This window comes from Trichoderma virens (assembly GCF_000170995.1).
Source record: "Trichoderma virens Gv29-8 chromosome Unknown TRIVIscaffold_2, whole genome shotgun sequence".
NCBI lineage: Eukaryota > Fungi > Ascomycota > Sordariomycetes > Hypocreales > Hypocreaceae > Trichoderma > Trichoderma virens.
The window spans coordinates 2557318-2575682 of NW_014013747.1; the positions used below are offsets into that span (position 1 = coordinate 2557318).

General features: G+C 49.4%; 6 protein-coding genes across 6 annotated transcripts; 4 read left to right on the forward strand and 2 right to left on the reverse strand.

Annotated features, from left to right (window-relative positions):
* Positions 1 to 786: 786 nt before the first annotated feature.
* TRIVIDRAFT_77972 (uncharacterized protein) lies at positions 787 to 1989 on the forward strand (the record flags this gene model as incomplete). Its single annotated transcript, XM_014105425.1, has 2 exons — positions 787 to 1129; positions 1195 to 1989. The coding sequence occupies 2 exons, from the start codon at positions 833 to 835 to the stop codon at positions 1939 to 1941; spliced, it is 1044 nt and encodes a 347-aa protein (XP_013960900.1).
* An 11-nt stretch (positions 1990 to 2000) lies between these two features.
* Positions 2001 to 5169, reverse strand: TRIVIDRAFT_50127 (uncharacterized protein; the record flags this gene model as incomplete). Its single annotated transcript, XM_014105426.1, has 4 exons — positions 2001 to 2825; positions 2894 to 3352; positions 3415 to 3585; positions 5137 to 5169. 4 exons carry the CDS (start codon positions 5167 to 5169, stop codon positions 2001 to 2003), a joined length of 1488 nt encoding a protein of 495 aa, XP_013960901.1.
* Positions 5170 to 6549: 1380 nt separating this feature from the next.
* TRIVIDRAFT_50206 (uncharacterized protein) lies at positions 6550 to 7595 on the forward strand (the record flags this gene model as incomplete). Its single annotated transcript, XM_014105427.1, has 2 exons — positions 6550 to 6948; positions 7005 to 7595. The coding sequence occupies 2 exons, from the start codon at positions 6550 to 6552 to the stop codon at positions 7593 to 7595; spliced, it is 990 nt and encodes a 329-aa protein (XP_013960902.1).
* Positions 7596 to 7970: 375 nt separating this feature from the next.
* On the reverse strand, positions 7971 to 13026 carry TRIVIDRAFT_50029 (uncharacterized protein; the record flags this gene model as incomplete). Its single annotated transcript, XM_014105428.1, has 8 exons — positions 7971 to 8180; positions 8248 to 8630; positions 8706 to 8881; positions 8910 to 9229; positions 9391 to 9628; positions 9695 to 9984; positions 10038 to 12565; positions 12615 to 13026. The coding sequence occupies 8 exons, from the start codon at positions 13024 to 13026 to the stop codon at positions 7971 to 7973; spliced, it is 4557 nt and encodes a 1518-aa protein (XP_013960903.1).
* A 769-nt stretch (positions 13027 to 13795) lies between these two features.
* TRIVIDRAFT_229476 (uncharacterized protein) lies at positions 13796 to 16272 on the forward strand (the record flags this gene model as incomplete). The annotated part of the gene is made up of 3 exons (XM_014105429.1): positions 13796 to 13979; positions 14037 to 14596; positions 14653 to 16272. The coding sequence occupies 3 exons, from the start codon at positions 13868 to 13870 to the stop codon at positions 16054 to 16056; spliced, it is 2076 nt and encodes a 691-aa protein (XP_013960904.1).
* A 351-nt stretch (positions 16273 to 16623) lies between these two features.
* Positions 16624 to 17904, forward strand: TRIVIDRAFT_77979 (uncharacterized protein; the record flags this gene model as incomplete). Its single annotated transcript, XM_014105430.1, has 3 exons — positions 16624 to 16783; positions 16841 to 17414; positions 17470 to 17904. 3 exons carry the CDS (start codon positions 16714 to 16716, stop codon positions 17717 to 17719), a joined length of 894 nt encoding a protein of 297 aa, XP_013960905.1.
* Between the last annotated feature and the right edge of the window lie 461 nt (positions 17905 to 18365).

The window sequence follows — 18365 nt, forward strand, 5'->3', positions numbered from 1 at the left end:
CAGTTAAAGAGCTTCCATAGCGTAACTTACCAGGCGCCTTTGAGCTGCGATCATGCGTGGCTTCTACAAGGCAAAGCGTGTTGATGTATGGGGGATTCTGCAGGTGATCCCTTGGCGCATTTCAGAGAGATTCGACAGGCGTCGCGAAAGGGTCATGTTCCATTCTGGCGTTTGATAGGTCAATTGAGTTTAGCAGTGACGACTCAACTCAGCCACTCAAATCCATAAGCAACCGTGTTATTTCCTTTTCCTTTTGTCTTTAATTTTAATTAAAAAAAAAAAAAAAAAATTAAAATTGGAGCAACGCAATAAGTACTCTCTACGTTAGACATCTGATGAAATAATACAGCAAAGGAAGATACATCTATGGAGTACAAGCAGTGATTTCAATCTACTTGGCAACATCCATGTAAAAATGTCATAGATAGGTACCTTCTAACACGATGATGTTTCATCCATACCTATTTGAAAGATAAGCACGTTGTCTTAATCCATCGCAACCTTGAGGGCCTCACTGCCGAATACCCCGACCATCCTCAAGCACCGGTCTCAAGTAGTACTCGGTACTTAAGACCACGCCCTGCAGCGGCAGCGTTACTCTGTACTGGGAACTGCTAAGCACCTTGGCACCCTAGGTACCTAGGTACCTGGCAGAACAGGTCCGTTTTCTTCCTTGAAAGGCCGAGTCCACGTGACTCATCTTTTGGAGCGAGCAACGGCAGCCGAATCTACAACCGAGGGCCGTGTCCAGCCGCTCGTTGTGACCTATTTCCAACTGCTCTGGACCAGAGGCGATGCTCTTAGACATCTGCATCTTCTCAATTGATTCATCATGTTGTTCCTAACTAGACAACTGCTCTCCAAGCGTGGAGATGCAGTCTTTGGCAGAGCCCTGCGACAGGCATCCAAGTACAGCCGAAGCAATGCCCTCTCTACGCTGGCTATTCTAGAGCAGCGAGACGGCCAGCTGGTCCAAGGCTCGCTCAGTGCTGTTACTGCGGGTATCAAGCTCGGAGGCCCTGTCCACGGGTTTCTGGCCGGAAGCAGCGTGTCAACGGCTGCAGAGCAGGCTGCCAAAGTAAACGGAGTGGAAAAGATCATCACCGTAGAGAACGGTGCATATGACAAAGTCTGGATGCCATAGCCCTCAATTGAGAATATCATAGCCGGTGCTAACACAAATACAACTACTAGGGTCTACCAGAGAACTATGCGCCATTGTTGGTTGAGAACATCAAGAAGGGCGGCTACACCCACGTCATTGCCGGCCACACTGCTTTCGGCAAAAGCGTCCTGCCCAGAGTCGCGGCCCTGCTTGACTCGCAGCAGATTTCGGATGTCACAGCTATCGAAGACGAGAAGACATTTGTTCGCCCCATCTATGCCGGAAACGCCATAGCTACCGTCGAGTCCACCGATGCCATCAAGGTTCTCACCATCCGCGGCACTGCCTTCCCTGCTGCGATCCCCGAGCAGGCATCCACTCCCATAGAGAGCGGAGTGGACGCCAAATCAGAGGCTACTTCAGAGTGGGTGTCTGAGGACTTGGCGAAGTCGGATCGCCCAGATCTCTCTACTGCGAGCAAGGTGGTGTCAGGAGGTCGTGGGCTCAAGTCAAAGGAGGAGTTTGACAAGGTCATGCTGCCTCTGGCTGACGCTCTGGGGGCCGCCGTTGGCGCATCACGAGCCGCCGTCGACAGCGGATACGCAGACAACAGCCTCCAGGTTGGTCAGACCGGAAAGGTTGTTGCCCCTCAGCTTTACATGGCCGTCGGAATCTCAGGCGCTATCCAGCACTTGGCAGGCATGAAGGATAGCAAGGTCATTGCAGCCATCAACAAAGATCCTGATGCGCCCATCTTCCAGATCGCCGATGTCGGACTGGTCGGCGACCTCTTTGAAAAGGTCCCGGAATTAACAGAGAAGATCAAGAGCTCCTAAACTACAACAATATAGTACAAATACAATACAATACAATACATACCATACACCCTAGCCCTTCATTTGATGGAGCTGAGCATGTCTCTAATGCTGGTGAACTTCTCTCTAGGTTTACCTCTTGTTAGCCCTTGTGCTGTTTCAGCTTGATCTATCTGGCGCCATTGATCCCATGTGACTATCTGATCGGCTTGAGCGTTAACATCAGCCTTGACCGCCTCCCATCCCTTAGCTGTGCCGTTCGCTGAGCGATCTAGAAAGGGAGCCCCTGACAACCAGTCCTGCACCACAGCGTCGCCTGTTGTGAATGCGTCGCTCATGGTAGAGGCAATAACGCCGGTGGGTCCTCTCTTAACCCAGCCAGCGCAGTAGACACCAGGCAAAGCTGGTGGATGAGTCTCGACAGGCTCGGCAAGGTTGGCTGACGATTGCGTCGCTCGACCCAGCCCGTCGTTGGTGACGATTCCTCGCTTCTCGTCGAACTGGATACCGACCTCGGCAAATCCCGGTAGAGCCACTGACTTGTAACCGACGGAGCGAAAAGCTATGTCCGATGGAAGGGTGATGGTTTCATCCGTACGAGCAACCGACGATCGAGGGTTGAATGGGTCTTCCAACTTCGTCACATAAAACTCAGTGCTACCCACAACAGAAGGATTCTGTTTGTCCCCAACAAAGGCTTTTGGCGCCAAACAGTTGTCTAGTGACCAAGATTTTGGAGATTCAGAAACGCTCGCTGTCGTTCCCTTTCGAAGGACCTCCATGAGTCTCTTGGTGGCTCTCGGAAGAGTATCAAGAGCTGCTGGGATTAGCAAGTCGTCCACTCCATGAAAAGCCACTCCAGAAAGTTTCATTAGCTCTCGCACTTCTTTGATTGTAAACGCCGCCTAAAAGTATTAAAATTAGCCACGCAACTGACGATAAAAAACAGTTTTGTCCAAGTGGTTGCGCTTACCTGCATTGGCCCTCTCCGCCCTACAACATGAACCCTCTTGACTCGGCTTTCAGCCAACTGTGCGAGGGCTCGATCTGAAATATCAGTCTTCCTCAGCACGTCTATATCCTCTAGCAAGATTCTGGCTACGTCCAAGGCAACATTGCCTTGGCCGATGATGACGGCTTCCTCTGCCCGTGACAGATCTGGCTCAATCTGGCCGCAATCTGGATGGCCATTGTACCAACCGACAAATTGACGGGCTGAGTAGATGCCCTTGAGAGATGCTTCGCCTGGAATGTGCAGCTTCTTGTCCTCCGATGCCCCATATGCAAATAGAACAGAGTCATAATGGCCCATGAGCACCTTAAGAGGTATGGTGCAATGCTCGGCCAAATGCCCCGGATGACCAATGGAGACATTTCCCACAAAAGTGAAATTGGGAGAGGAAGCAACTTCATCAAATTTGTCTTTGCAGTTCTAAAAGTGAGACTTGGTTAGATCATTATATTCCCAAGAGGGAGGGGCAACAGCTTCTTCACCTTGACTTCCGGGTGGTCTGGCGCAACTCCGTGACGCACAAGGCCGAACGGGACTGGCAAAGCCTCGTACATGTCAACACGAGCCTGTGGAAGCTTCGACATGACCCGATATGCCGTGTAAAACCCAGCTGGGCCAGATCCAACTACGGCCATGCGAAAGGGGGCATCTGCCTGCCGTGAGAGACATGGTGAGACTCTGTAATTTCTCACGGAGCCTCTCAGAGAAAGACTTCGATGCGTCCACGCCGCACGCCTGGCAAGGGTGAGAACCATTATGAAAACGGGCTTTCGCGATAGGCCATTCCGGTGGAAAAGAAACGTTCCCTCATGATGCCCATCGGACGGCGGAGTGAATGCGAACGGCTTAAGATTCTTCTCACTGGCAGATCGGGCCGGACCGCATCGGTCATCGGAGCTCCGAAAAGTGCGTTGCTGTGGCAACCCCGGCGCCCATGACGGCCTCATCAGCTCCCAATCAGAGCTCAGCTCCAGAGACGGGAAGCGGCAGGGAGCAGCTGAGCGCCTCGTGCGTGCATGCGCTAACTAATACAGGTACGGTGTTGTGCATGACAATCGTATTGGAGAAAAGCCATCCATCCCTTTGCGCGACTGGCATTTCCAAACCTTTTCATTCTCTTCTTCCATTGTTGGGCGAGCAGCAGCATTCCGCAGCAAGCGAAACTCCACGCGCACCGCTTGCGAGGGCGGAAGTGCCCCGACTCCGACACAATGGGCCAGCAGCCTTTCATGTATAGTGCACCGCGCCAGGATTCGAGATTCCCAACTGCTACTTTCGATCCAAAGGCCGTTACCCGCGCGAGCTGGGAGCCTAAACAAAAAAAAGCTGTTCCAAAAGGGCCTTTGGTGTCGTTTGATCTCCATCCCGAGTACGTCTGCTCCAAGTGAGATTTACGAAGCATCGATTGACATTCCGTTCAGCTACCATGTTATTCTACCACATCGATCGGGCAATTATACCCCTTTGGATCTCAGGATCAAAGCCTACGTCACATGGCTGCGGCGAATCCAGCTTGGGCTGCGCCTGTTGCAGCTGATCGCAGCCATCGGCGTGCTGGTTCTCTTTTCTCTCTTCAAGAATGTGGACGACACAACCGCTTGGGCAATGAGGATTCTGGTATGTGGCTTTGCCTCAAACCGCCTTTGGTCTTGTTAATATCACACACGAGTACTGGGAGGTCTAACAGTTTCATAGCAAGCGATCACAATCGCCCACTCAGCTTACGCCATATATCACCTCGCTCGAGATGCGGTGGCCAGAGCACCTGCATCCTCAGCGGCCTACCACTTCTGCTGTGTTTTATTGGACTCGGGAGCGGTAGCAGGTTATGTTCTCGGAGCCCTCACCTTGCATAAGAATGCGACATCCTGGGGAATCGTCTTCAGCAATCAGGACATAATGCCCACTTATACCTCCGCTGTGCTCTATACCGCTATTGGCGCGGGCAGCTCGCATTTGCTCACTCTCTCATCAAGTGCCTGGTTGGGATGGCTGTTCCGCAAGATTAGCCTCATGCCACCGGACATGAACCCACTCGAGGATAACTTGACGGCCCGGCCCGCGCACAAGAGAAACAAATCGTCTGTATCCACCACTACGAGCGCTGGACCTGAAGCTGAAAAGCCATGGCTGGAGAGTCGTCGTAATTCGGCAAGCGTCTTTGAGACTGTCCCAGAACGCGTCTCAGTTTCTTTCATGCACACAAGGACCGAGTCGCGTGATTCTGCCATCAGCATGGGATCTAGGATCAGCGCTTCACCTGAACGCAAGAAGGCTCCGCTAAGATATCAGCCACGCGCGTCGAATCCAATCTCCTACGCCGAGGTCTCGTCTCGTGAAATCGAAACATCGCCACATAGGATCAGCAATGCTCCTGCGACTAAGGATACAGAAACCCGGAGACCACCTGTGGCTTCGCGGGCAATTATGCCTGGTCAACGCGCGGTGCGATCCCATCGTTCCTCAGGTTCAAAGTCCTATGCCGCTCTAGAAAACCCATACAGCATGGGCGGAATATCCTCCGATTCAGAAGGCGAAGAGGAGAGCACCCTAGGCGACATTCTCCGACAGAAGGGCCGACTTGGCGTCGCACACTCCAAGCCCCTGACGTCGAACCCAATTCTTCCTAGGCCGCTGAATACTCGGAATACTCGCCGTGGCCAGATAGATTATGACGCACAATATGAAGCTTCTGACGGAGAGCCCACTAGCTGGTTAAGTCAGGATGTTGACCACAGCCAGGAGGAGTCAAACATGCGGTCCCAGAGGTATCGGGACAGCTCTATCCAGCTGGACAGCCACTTTGACACAAGGCACTCCAGCGGAGATGAAGCTACAGCGGCTCCAACCGCACTCGGCAGTGGCCGCAAAGTTTCATCCGGAAACGACTATTGGGCGAACCCCTCAGCCGCTTACGAGCGACGAAGGGTCAGCGGCAAGATAGCGGAAGAGGGCAGAGCCGAAGGAGGCAGGGCTTTGTTGGGGACAAAGGTTAGGTGAGATAGATATTGGGTGAAGCAATGTTTTAGTTGGTAGGCAAGGCGGTTCCAAGCCGGTGGACAGGCCGCAGACAGTACGTACAATGTTAATGATAATGCAAGCAAGCCCTTCTTTTTTTTTTTTTGGATATATTCATACATACCTGATGTAGGTTGCCATACTGTATTCCATATACCCGCTCCGTACCTCGTAGGCTGATTGGATCAATGCTGATAATCCACCACCTATCGTGGTTACGGTATAGTAGCACAAAGTAGTTTGAGTAGGCTGGCCGGCGCGCTCCGCAATTTTAGCGGGAGACGAGATCCGAAAGCTCCGATCAAGAGAAGCCAGCTGTTTTGTTTGTATTTGTGTACGAGTATTCTCGACACGCTCTTGGCTGTATCCCATCGCCCTTCTCTAGTACTCGGTACTGTCGGGTCTGGAAAGCCACCTTTACTCCACCCGAGTCGCCCTGCTCTCAGCCACTCGGCGCCAAGTTCCTTCCTGGCCTTGTCTTATACCTGGGCCTCTTATTTTTTTTTCTTTCTTTTCCCCCGTCCCATTTCTCTCGTTGAATTGTGCCGTTTTTTGCCATTCCATAGCCCAATTGGGTTTCATTGTTCATTGCCGCAGCCATGGCAGACTCACTGCCCCTTCCCAGCGTCGAGAGGCCTTTTGGCATCCACCTATGGCCGCTCTTTAGCCAAGCGTTCGAATATGTGGCAGGATATCCGGCCGAAAAGTTCGATTTCGTTGTTGGCGAGACGCCAATGTCCACGCTGAGGGACACGTCCATCTTTGTCGCTATTTACTATCTCATTATTTTCGGTGGCCGCGAGCTGATGCGGAACCGGGAGCCCTTCAAACTGAAGACGCTCTTTTTGATACACAACTTCGTCCTCACGGCTGTCAGCGCACTTCTGCTGGCGCTCTTCATCGAGCAATTGCTCCCCACTATTGTTCGACGCGGAATTCTCTTCGCCGTCTGCGATGCTGATGGCGGCTGGACAAAGCCTCTCATTGTTCTGTACTATGTATGCTAGTCGTTCAAGAGACTCCCACGTTGCCTAGATGCTAACCATGCTGGCAGATGACCTATCTCACCAAATATCTCGAACTCTTGGATACAGTTTTCCTCTTCCTCAAGAAGAAGCCTCTGACTTTCCTTCACTGCTACCACCACGGCGCCACCGCAGTGCTTTGCTATACACAGCTGATCGGCAGCACATCAGTCCAATGGGTTCCTATTTCTTTGAACCTCCTCGTCCACGTCGTCATGTACTGGTATTACTTCCAGAGTGCCCGTGGAGTACGTATCTGGTGGAAGGAGTGGGTGACTCGCCTGCAAATCATTCAGTTTGTCATCGACCTGGGCTTTGTCTACTTTGCATCATACACATACTTTACATCCACCTACTGGCCTTGGATGCCCAATTGGGGAAGCTGCGCTGGCAAGGAATTCGCTGCATATTCCGGCATCATTGTTCTCAGCTCATATCTTGTCCTCTTCATTTCATTTTATTTTGCAACTTATGCAAACAAGGGGAAAAAGTCCACTGCGCAAAAGTCATCACGCCAAGCTTCCAAGCCATTGGCTTCAGCATCCGGAGTGCCCGCTCACGGCGAGGACTACGCTGGCACTAACGGCTCTTCGATTCGGTCTCGGAAGACTAGAAACTAATTAATGAACTAAATCGCTGTTACGACAAAATACATTGTATAAACGAGGGGCAACCATTGCGTTAATGAAAAACGTGGCAAGACGAAAAATAATGTCCTTTTCGATAATTAAGCCACATGAGCCGGAAGAGGGAGGGCGTAACGGTATGATAAGATTATAGAGGAATATATATGCATGGGCGTAGATAGGGTCAATTAATATTCCGCCTCGGCGGTTAATTATCTGGTATATACACCATGATCGAATAACCAAAGTTGCCAAGTCATTTACTGCAATTGTTTAACCATTTTGTACCACAAATATTATTAATATTATGTAGAGTGAACATAAATATAGTTGTATTCTAGTCAAAAAAGAAAAAAGAAAATTCATCTATCATTTCTCTTCGCTGACTTTAGCCTCAGTAGGCTCAGGACTCTCTTCATTGAGAATATCATTCCGCAAGTCTGGTAAAAACCTGTTTACCCTCTCCCATGTTTCATCCCAGAGTTTTTTCCTTGATGGATCTTTGTCGGGAGAAACTAAATAGCCGCTGGTCGCCATAAACAAGACAACATTTTTCAGATTTTCTCGTACTGCTTCCGCCTGCAAATAGAAGTTAGTCTGTACGTCCCAGTAGTAAAAAAAGAGTGGAACAACGGAGGGAACGTACTAAGCTGTCGCCTTGTCCACTGTTCATGAGGCGATCCATAATCTCAATGATCTTAATCCAGAGATCCAGCATGCCGTCCCACTCGGATAATAGAACCATGTACTGCAAAAACACCTTGCAGAGGAGGGATGCCACTTGAACACGCATTTCACTCATCCCGTCCCGATCAGAGGAATAGACTTCCGGTTTCAAAAGCCGGAAGATTAGAGGGAACAGGACTTTGCTGAATATTGCAGTCCATTCCTTTGGATCGCTGCAGGTGAGCTCAGGTGAAAGTAGTGACCTTTGCAGAGCAGAGAACGCAAGCTGGCGAACATCACGACAGGAATTGGTACACTGCGTCGTAAGTGCTTGAAGGATGGGTAACCAATAGGCCGACCACGCTAGTTGAAAATGTTAACACATCAAACCATTCAAGTTCAGTAGCAGTTGGATAAATAACATGTCATGGAACGTACCCTCGCTACTCTCTAGATGAGACTGTTGCATCAGCTGTGGGATTCGAGACGTCATGCCATGCAAGGTATTGATAGCTTGGCAGCCTCTTGCTATTACTTGGGCCTCACTACATATAATGTTAGTATCCGGTCCTTTGGAGGATATCATCGTAGACTTACGCATCTTTCTTCGTCGACTCATGCGCCTTAGAATCGCGAGAGGACAGAGGGTCAGCTGCAGATGCAAAGTGATTCAGGAGAGAGATTGCTGCCTCGTAGTTGTCGGCCATGATTGCTGGGGGTGTTCCAGTAGTGCTTCTCTCCAAGATATCAAATATTTGAGCCGCAGCATTGGCGTCTCCCGCCACCACACGCAAAATAACCCAAAAATCAGGTGAGGTCATCATCTCACTTCTCAGAGGGCCTGGGTCACGCGTGCAAATCGAGAGTCCAGAGAGGATAATATCCGCCGTCTTTAGCAGTAGATCTTGTGGTAGGCTGGAGATAGTATGAAGGAAAATTGGTACATTCACAAAATCATGATCCTTTGGGCTGCAAGTTAGCCAACGTAAAGTTTTGGGGGATTCGCGGGAAAGCATACATAGCCCGACTTCAAAATCATAAGACCATAAAATGCTGCACGAGAGACGGTAATACCGTGCCACTGGCTGTGGTCTCGCAAAATCCCATGGACAGAGTCGAAGACTTGCTTTGCAGTATTTGTAACACATTCACCGTCCCGAATAGTCAAGATAGTACAAAGCTCAAGAATAAAAGGCGTAGAGGGGTCGTAAGTCGGGAGCCCTGATGGCGAAATCGGCCCATTAGGAGGTACGACTGTCACATTATCTTGCTTTACACCAATGACAGATGAGTGGTCACTCTGTGGCAGCTGTTCCAGCAATGCCTGGACCAATATGTCAATGCGTGCTGGGGGCAGTTTACTGATATCCGATTAGCAAGGTCCAATATACTCTTTACAAGAAGAGAAGATAAAGGCAGAAACTCACGAGATGTTGTTCAAAACTTTGTCAATATTACAGGAATTAATGCAGTCAACAGTACACAGTGTACTCTCCAGTTCCTCGTCTGATGGCTCTGGGGGATCGTCCGCAGCGTAGCTGGAGATGTATGATGTGAATGCAGAGAAAAATCCAATATCGTTAGATCTTGCAGCCCTATCTATGACCTGCGAGGGGGTCTGTAAAGGAATAGCTGGAATTGGTAGAGTTGGAAGATCCGTTGAAGATAGGGGTGGTGCTAGGGAGTTCAAAAAGAGATGGGTCCATATCCGAATAATCTATAGACAGTTAGCTTGACGTGGTAGTGCAGATTTTGCAGGCAAATACTGACATGTTTCCACCCATTGTGAATGAGAGCCTCGCTGCCAATGACAACCCGGAATAAAACGAGCACTGCAAGCTGAGCACGAAAGTCTCTGCCTAGCTTTACGGCCAGCTCACTGACCATGACACTGCCATCCCCAACCTGGACCTCGGTGTTCAAGGCTGTATTAAACGGCACACGAGTAGCCAATGTAGTGATGTGGCTAAGACAGTAAACAATCTGATCAAGTGCTTCAACATTGCCATACTTGGTCGCGATGCGGGCACATTCATCAAACCCAGTTACAATCCTGGCAAAAACGGCATCATCCGTCGCGGACATGAAGACGTATGATAGAGTAGAGACAACTGGCTTCCAGGTTGCCGCAAACATATCGCCGTCATAAATATTAGTATCGCAAGTGAATAGTTGGCCCGCCGTCTCCGATTTCAAAAGAAGCTCCCGCCAGGCATAATCGAAAGCGTGCTGATTATCGTGCTCATCAGGCAATATGATCTCGTTCGACTTGATGCATTCGTAAATATCCTTCAGATAATCAGGCGAAAAATCTTGTCCGTTGTTCTGTCCTCGTAAGTTTCTAGAGAAATCGTTGAGGGTCATCCTCTTCATGGATTTCACATTAGGATTGTGTTGGTCGGTGTTTAAGATAATAATAGCATATGTCAAAATGAAAACGGCGTCTTTGTTTGCCACCTCAGACAGCGTATTGCAGTCGCAGTATTTCTCAGAGAAAGACTCGACTACTGATGCGATTAGGGGTGCTTCACCTGGCAGCCGGAAAGACTCCAGCATCACCCTCAATGCCTGGTCAATTCGTTTGCCGGAGAAATCGAACAAATCCAAGAAGGCTCCCAGGATAGCTTCGTTTCCTTTTTTCGACAGAAAGTCGCCGAGAACTGCCTTCGATATTCGTGATGTTCCTTTGAGGAATTTAGCCACCGAAATAGGATCTCCAACATCAGTAATGATGTTGCTCGCTTCAAGATAGCTCAATCCCAACTTTGGCTTCTCATTGAACTTGCTCGTCCCTATAATTATAGTTTTCTTCCGTCGTCTTTTTTCCCTCAGCATCTCGGGATCCGGAAAGTTTTCGTATACAGGGTCATCATGCACTCTTTCAGCCATGAACTGTATAAATCGCAGGAGAGCATCTAGGCAGAGAGGCGGAACGCTTGTAGTGCTCCATGTTGCTGAGTCCGGTAAGGCGTTACGCGAAAGTAGTCCAATCACATCTTCACATAAGTCCGACCTATCTTCATCACAGTCATAATTGACAAACAACTCAGCAGCAAAGGTTGGCATCCTAGATAGAACACCAATAGCTTCTACCATTGCCTGCCTGGCATCGGGTTTACGAGCACCCCCTTCCAACCCAAGTTTTTGTCTATCCTTGACAGGAACAGGAGTTGAGCGTCCGCTGTTAGACTGTGATGGTGGCGGCTTGACCAGTTTTGGTGTCTCTGGTATGCCGGCGTACAGCGATGGATCAATACCAGCTTCTCGAGGGATGTGAATAGTCGGGTGAAGGCATGCTACCAAATAAGATAAGTAGAGTTCCTGTTGAAGTTTGAGGACGCCTCTGCAGGTCGCGAGCAGCGTTCCGGTAACTGTTAACGATTCTTGCAGGATGGCCATGTTATCGGATCGGACAAGTTGAAAGAGGTAACAGCACAACTGATCTTTGGCAATGGTTGCCAAAGCAGGATGACGCGCTATGAAAGAACCAGACACCTCTAAGGCAACATGTATTATCCGCAAAGCCACCACTCTCATTGTATCGGTATGATGGCGATCATTAGGGTCCAGGAAGTTGACCAAAACTCGAAATAGCTCTCTGACGGATGGTAACGAGTAAGGCCGAAGGTCTAGAGATTCTGTGTCGCTTTCGTTTTCTTCGTTAGGGGGGATGATTTCAGATCCTTCTTCCGCCTTCTCACTGCCAACATTATCTGAAGCTTCGGGAGGAGACTCGTCTTCGGTAGAGGCGGGGACAATGGGTTCTGCAACAGTACTGCCGGCCGTGGTGTCCATCTTTACATTTTCCATGTGCTGATCGGCCAACTGATCCATGACAGAAGAATCGTCTCCAGCCTCGACCTCAAGATGTTTAATATCTTCGAAGATGATCTGGCACATTCTAACCAGGACAGCTTCGGCCGTTCTCCTCAGGACAGGCGAGAACCGAGGTTGGGAACATATAGCCAAGCCACGCCCCATCATATCACAAACACTCTCGTCGCTCAATATATATCCTCCAGGTCCAGACATCATGTCCTCCATCAAGTTGAGAATCATGAGCAGCACAACTTCGCCTTGGGCTGAATCGCTGATATCAAATTGACAGTGCGTAACAGCAGCCGAGAGCGATTGCATAGCCAGCGCAAAGCGAGGAGACTCAGAAGAAATAAATCCATACGCTAAGAATTTTCTCAATGCGCCAAGAGCAAGTATCGTGATTGGTGCGGCAGTTCCTTTCTCTTGAATTACGAAGAGAAATGGGGTCAGGAGCGTCAGGGCATCAAATGAATGAATATCTATTTATTATTAGCCGACAGCGAATGACAAGACGAAACCAGTACACACTCTGAACACCCGTGATCTCATGGCGAAGCTTGCCGAATCCTGCGATCATGGGGCTATCCTGCAAGCCCTTCGCCCTCTGGCCCTGAAAGCTCCAGCGACTGCTGGCCGATCCATCCTGATCACCGTCTCTAAATGGGCCGCCAACACTTCGGTCCCGCGACTGGGGTTGCTGTTTAGGGGATCCGAATTGTATAGTATTAGGGTTTCCGCCAAGAATGGCAGAGACGGAGAAATGGGAAGAGCGCGCATGCTTTTGGATAGCTGAGGTGATCGCTATACATTCGGATATGACCAGTGAAACAGGTTCTACAGCAACGGAAACGGGGCGGCTTCGATATTGCATCCTCGGGATATCATGGTGCAAAGATGGCGATGCGGGCAGCACGCTGTGGACGGGCGAGGGGGTTGCCATATTCGCAATGCATTGGATATCCGCCAATTGAAGTATCACCTGTGATTAGACCATCCGCGGAAGAAAAAGAAAGAATTTGTAAGAAGTAGCGTCGATGGTATCGGTCAAAGGAGACCAGGCGACCAAGTATATGGCAAGAAACCAGACACCAGCCAAGGACAGCAAGACAACTATGCTGTCATTACAGCCAAAGCAACTAACATCCACTTAGAGGTGGCGCATGTGAAGCACGAAGCATCCACGCTTAGTCACTGCATATGCACGGTACAACCACCCATGCAGTACTCATTAATCTTGGACAAACAGTTGAGAATATCGCAAGATTGTAAGACCTAAAATAATGCGTATAATACTTCCTTAGGCGATTTCTTTTTCTGTTTCTTGATTTTTTTTTTTTTTAAAAAAAAAAAAGTAAAATTTTTTCTTTACAGTTAAAATAAGTATAAATTTGTTAATATGTCTACAAATTGGATTTGAATTTATTTAGAAAATTTTAAATATCAAGATTTAATAATAATTTAATAGTATAAGTAACTATATGCAAGTAAATGATATAATTTTTTTTTATAAAATATTTAAAAAAAAATTAATATATGTAGATTATATCAAGAATTAAGAATCCCGTAGGTGCTAATAAAAAAATACCTTACTAGTGCGGACTGTATCCCTGCTTGTGCCTGTACTGTGCTGAATTGCTAATGGCGTTCCCGTCGCGTTAAAAATACATCCACTGCCCTACCAACTCAGCTTCCCTCTCCAACGCTTGCTGCGCGTCATCCTGACAAGCTGGGCCTCTGAACTCCATTCTCTTTTCAAATCGTTCTAGCCGAGACGCGTTGCAATGGATGACTCTACAGCCTTCGGCTCTCCAGGAACCGAGACGTCGCCAGCCCCCAACCCTGGTCTCTCGCAGACACCGTCGCAGGCCAATATCAAAAGTCAAGATACTCAAGGTAAGTAACTTCCAATTGGCCTTCAATGAAGTATCTCATATCTAATGAGGCCGATAGATGTGCAAATGTCTGAGGAATCTTCAAGCGCGGAGCATATCCCACAGGGCGGCGGAAGCCCTTCAGCTGGCGCAGCGGTAGACAATTCAGGCGATATCCCAAGTGATGCTGCCGCATCGAATACTACCGCCCGCCTTGATGAGGACATGGGCGATGTGTCTGAGGATACGAAAGGACTACCCGCTGGATCGAATGATACTCCCGCAGCACTAAATGGTGGGGTAGAAACCAAGTCGAAAGAAGCGTTTGAATCCGCCGCCAGAGACCATCTCATCTCTCAGACGCATGCTATTGTTCTACCAAGCTACAGCACCTGGTTTGACATGAACAGCATCCATGATATCGAGCGCAAAGCCATGGCCGAGTTTTTCAACAATCGCAATCGTAGCAAGACACCGGCTGTCTACAAGGACTATCGCGATTTCATGATCAACACCTACCGTCTCAACCCAGTTGAATATCTCACGATGACGGCCTGTCGTCGCAATCTGGCAGGCGATGTTTGCGCCATCATGCGTGTTCATGCCTTCCTCGAACAATGGGGCTTGATCAACTACCAGGTAATTTTCGAGGCACAGTCTCCTGTTGGACGTACCCTGCTAACGCTCTTCTATAGGTTGATGCCGACCAGCGACCATCACACGTTGGTCCACCGTTCACCGGACACTTTAAAATCATATGCGATACACCACGAGGACTTCAACCCTGGCAGCCTGCTGCAGATCCTGTCGTATTGGAAGGCAAGAAGAATCGTGACACTGATGACAAGGCCAACGCTTCGGTCCCCAACAAGGGTGACCTCAACCTAGGAATTGGCCGAAATATTTATGAAGCCAGTGCTAAGGGCACTCCGATTACAAAGTCAGAAAGCCAAAAGAATGGCGACGATACTTCTATCGAGGAAACTGCCAAGACACCCGTGGCTAAGATCAACTGTCACCAATGTGGTAACGATTGCACCAGGATATACTACCACAGTTCCCAGTCAGATGCAAGAGCGAAGGCGAAGTTCGATCTTTGCCCCAACTGCTTTACCGAAGGCCGGTTGCCCGCGAGCCACACCTCCAGCATGTATTCCAAAGTTGAAAATCCTACATACACATCGATTCTGGACCGAGATGCGCCGTGGACCGATGCCGAAATCTTACGCCTCCTAGAAGGTCTCGAGCGATTTGACGACGACTGGGGAGAGATCGCCGACCATGTTGGTACTCGAACGAGGGAAGAATGTGTGCTGCAGTTCCTTCAGTTGGATATCGAAGAAAAGTATCTCGATTCTGAGGCACCTACAAACCCACCCACTGGTTTATCCATGCTGGGAAGCCAGCACGGCCACCTCCCTTTCAACCAAGTGGATAATCCCGTCATGTCTGTTGTGGGTTTCTTGGCAAGCCTGGCAGACCCAGCAAGCACTGCGGCGGCGGCAAATAGGTCAGCAGACGAGCTCAAGCGTAACCTGCGAAAGCAACTCGATGGCGCAAACCAAGCAAGCAGCGCCGCGGAAGCTGACAAAAAGGACAACGAAGTGGACAAGACAGAGTCAATGGATGTGGATTTCCGACAGACAGTCGTGACGACTACTACCACGACAACGTCGACAACAAAAACATCTCTTGCATCAATCCCCTTGGCATCTATTGGTGCACGTGGGGCAGTATTCGCATCGCATGAAGAGCGAGAGATGACCCGATTGGTCTCGGCAGCCGCCAACATCATGCTCCAAAAACTTGAATTGAAGCTCAAATACTTTGATGAGATGGAAGAGCTTTTGCGAGAAGAACGCAGAGAGTTGGAGCGTGGCAGGCAGCAGCTTTTCCTGGACAGACTTGCCTTCAAAAGACAAGTGCAGACCATCCAAGACACTTTGAATGCCGCTGCTGAAGTGGGTGGAGGGCAGGGATCTAGAATGGCTCAGGATATTTCCATGGACGGCGAGAAACTGGGGTTCCAAAGCGTACTAGAGGGCCAATCGATGCTGCCGCCGAGCAGCACCAGCCAGGTTAAGACCTTTGAAGCATAAAAGGCTTATACGGCTTACATGGGCTAGGTTGATCGGGGCGCGCAAACTACCACGCGTGCTGGTATTTGGGAAGTCTTGGAGTTGGAGAGATTGGAAAGTAAGCAAATCGGTAGGCACTTGCTGACTTGATAATGTATGGTCTGAGGAGTTTGGGATATTATGCTGCGAAAGAGGATTAACCTCTAAACTTTTCCCTGGACGGGTGTATCAGTATCGGTACTAGTACGGTATGTAGTGCAATGATTTATTAGTTTACATACAACTATCAATCACTTGAATCGGATGGCTTTGAATACCCATGTATGCTGCTTGAACCACATTCTGGCATATGAATCGTCTCAGAAATTCCTAGGGTCAGAAGTTTCAAGGTCTGGGGCCCCATATTGGTTCAAGTAGATCTACTTCCCAAGTCCACTGCGGGAGTGGCACCATGACCGTACATGTACAATCGCTACGCAACTGTGGAAGGTTACCTAAATAAGCTCCACGTCGACAGCTTCTCGGCCCCACTACAACTTCGTGACGGCAGCTTCTTGTTAGCTAGACAGCGTCCGTGGAAGACCAAGAATTGTTATCGCAGAACCTTGCAAGCCTTGCAAACATTTGGACGACGGAAACGCACCATCCTAAGCTTCATCTCGAGTCTGTGTCATTACAATGTCGAGTGCTAGGGGTCAATACAACCGCGCCTCTCTTGATGACGACGATCTGATTGACCCGGATGATGGTAGGGACCATTTCCTTATCTTGCTATTCTGAGCGCAAAGCTGATGCAATCGACCAGCGGATCTCAACGACTTCGATGACCCTCTCGCCCCTCAAGCAGCTCGGCAGCCTTTGACAAACACCATTGCCTCCGGAGCGTCGGCGTCGGGACCGTTAGATGAAGGCTATCTTACGTCTCGCATCCCTGGAGATGATCGAAGGGCCCCCCAGAACACCATTGATGAAAGCGTATGGGATACTCTGCGCCGCGACCTTTTAGCGGTGTGGGCCAAGTTAAAGGAAGTCTTGTACCCGCGATATCTTCTTGGTGGCACCATGTTCGACTCTGAGGGCGGCCTCCGTGGTGCATACTCCAACATCCGCGGCGCCGGCTTAACAGGCACGAGGGAGGAGCTCACTGGGCTTGCCAGCCGGGTCATAGATGCAGAGGCTCTGCTGCAGAGCAATATGAGCCCTGGACTGAGAGACTGGGACCTATGGGGACCTCTGATTTTCTGCCTACTGCTAAGCCTGTTGCTCAGCTTCACAGCGCGAGCTGATCAGAAAGATGCTGTCTTTAGCGGTGTTTTTGCCACCATATGGCTTGGTGAGGCGATTGTCACGCTTCAAATCAAGCTTTTAGGGGGCAACATGTAAGTGAACACGAGAGTGACCAATAGTAATTATATCACTAACAGACTACAACAGCTCCTTTGCCCAGAGCATCTGCATCATTGGTTACACACTGTTTCCGTTAGTTATTGCCGCTCTCCTGTCGGCTCTCAAGTTGCACTGGATCGCACGGATACCAGTCTACCTTTGTCTCATCGCGTGGTCCCTTGCTGCTGGCGTCAGCATTCTGGGTGGTAGCGGAGTGGTCAAAAACCGTGTGGCCATTGCTGTTTATCCTCTCCTTGTGTTTTACCTGGGCTTGGGATGCCTCTGCTTCATTAGCTAAGGGTTTTGCGTTGGCTTTGGGCGATGCTCAGTTGTGCTACTGTAATGCAAGGGTTATGTGTAATGAAAAACAATTGTCTCAAATAGAGCGGCCCCTACCTATGGCGGTACATGCAAGCATGATAGCGCCTCTCTTGCTATGCCTTTTTAAGATCATATATTACATCAATTGGATGCCGTATGTCCAATTTCCCCGATAGGCACTTCAGAAGGCACTCTCCTATGGGTACCTACACCACTATCTAGAACAGTGGCCCTTCTACATGGCCAGTAAAAGTATGGAGATGAAGGACTATCTTAGAATGCTCACTATGCCTGTCAGCTGCGATTCATAAACGTGCCGGATTGAGGTTGCAGCAATACACCAGCAGCATGGAGTAACAAAGCCGAACGGCTATCAATCGGTTCGCAGTACTACTATCTGCAAGGCACCTGGATGCGTAGTCGGTTTGCCAGGCCATTTTAATTGCTACCCCTCTTCGTTATTGCAGCGGGCAGGTGGGGACAAGTGCCTTAGCAAAGTCTAGTTGTGGTACCTTTCAGTACCTGGCAATCGCAGGTTTTGCGCACCTTAGCCCTCTGTGCTCCGTGGAGAATTGTATCCTGAAGGTACCTCAAGTCCCTTTTTTCATGCGCTGAACCCAAAA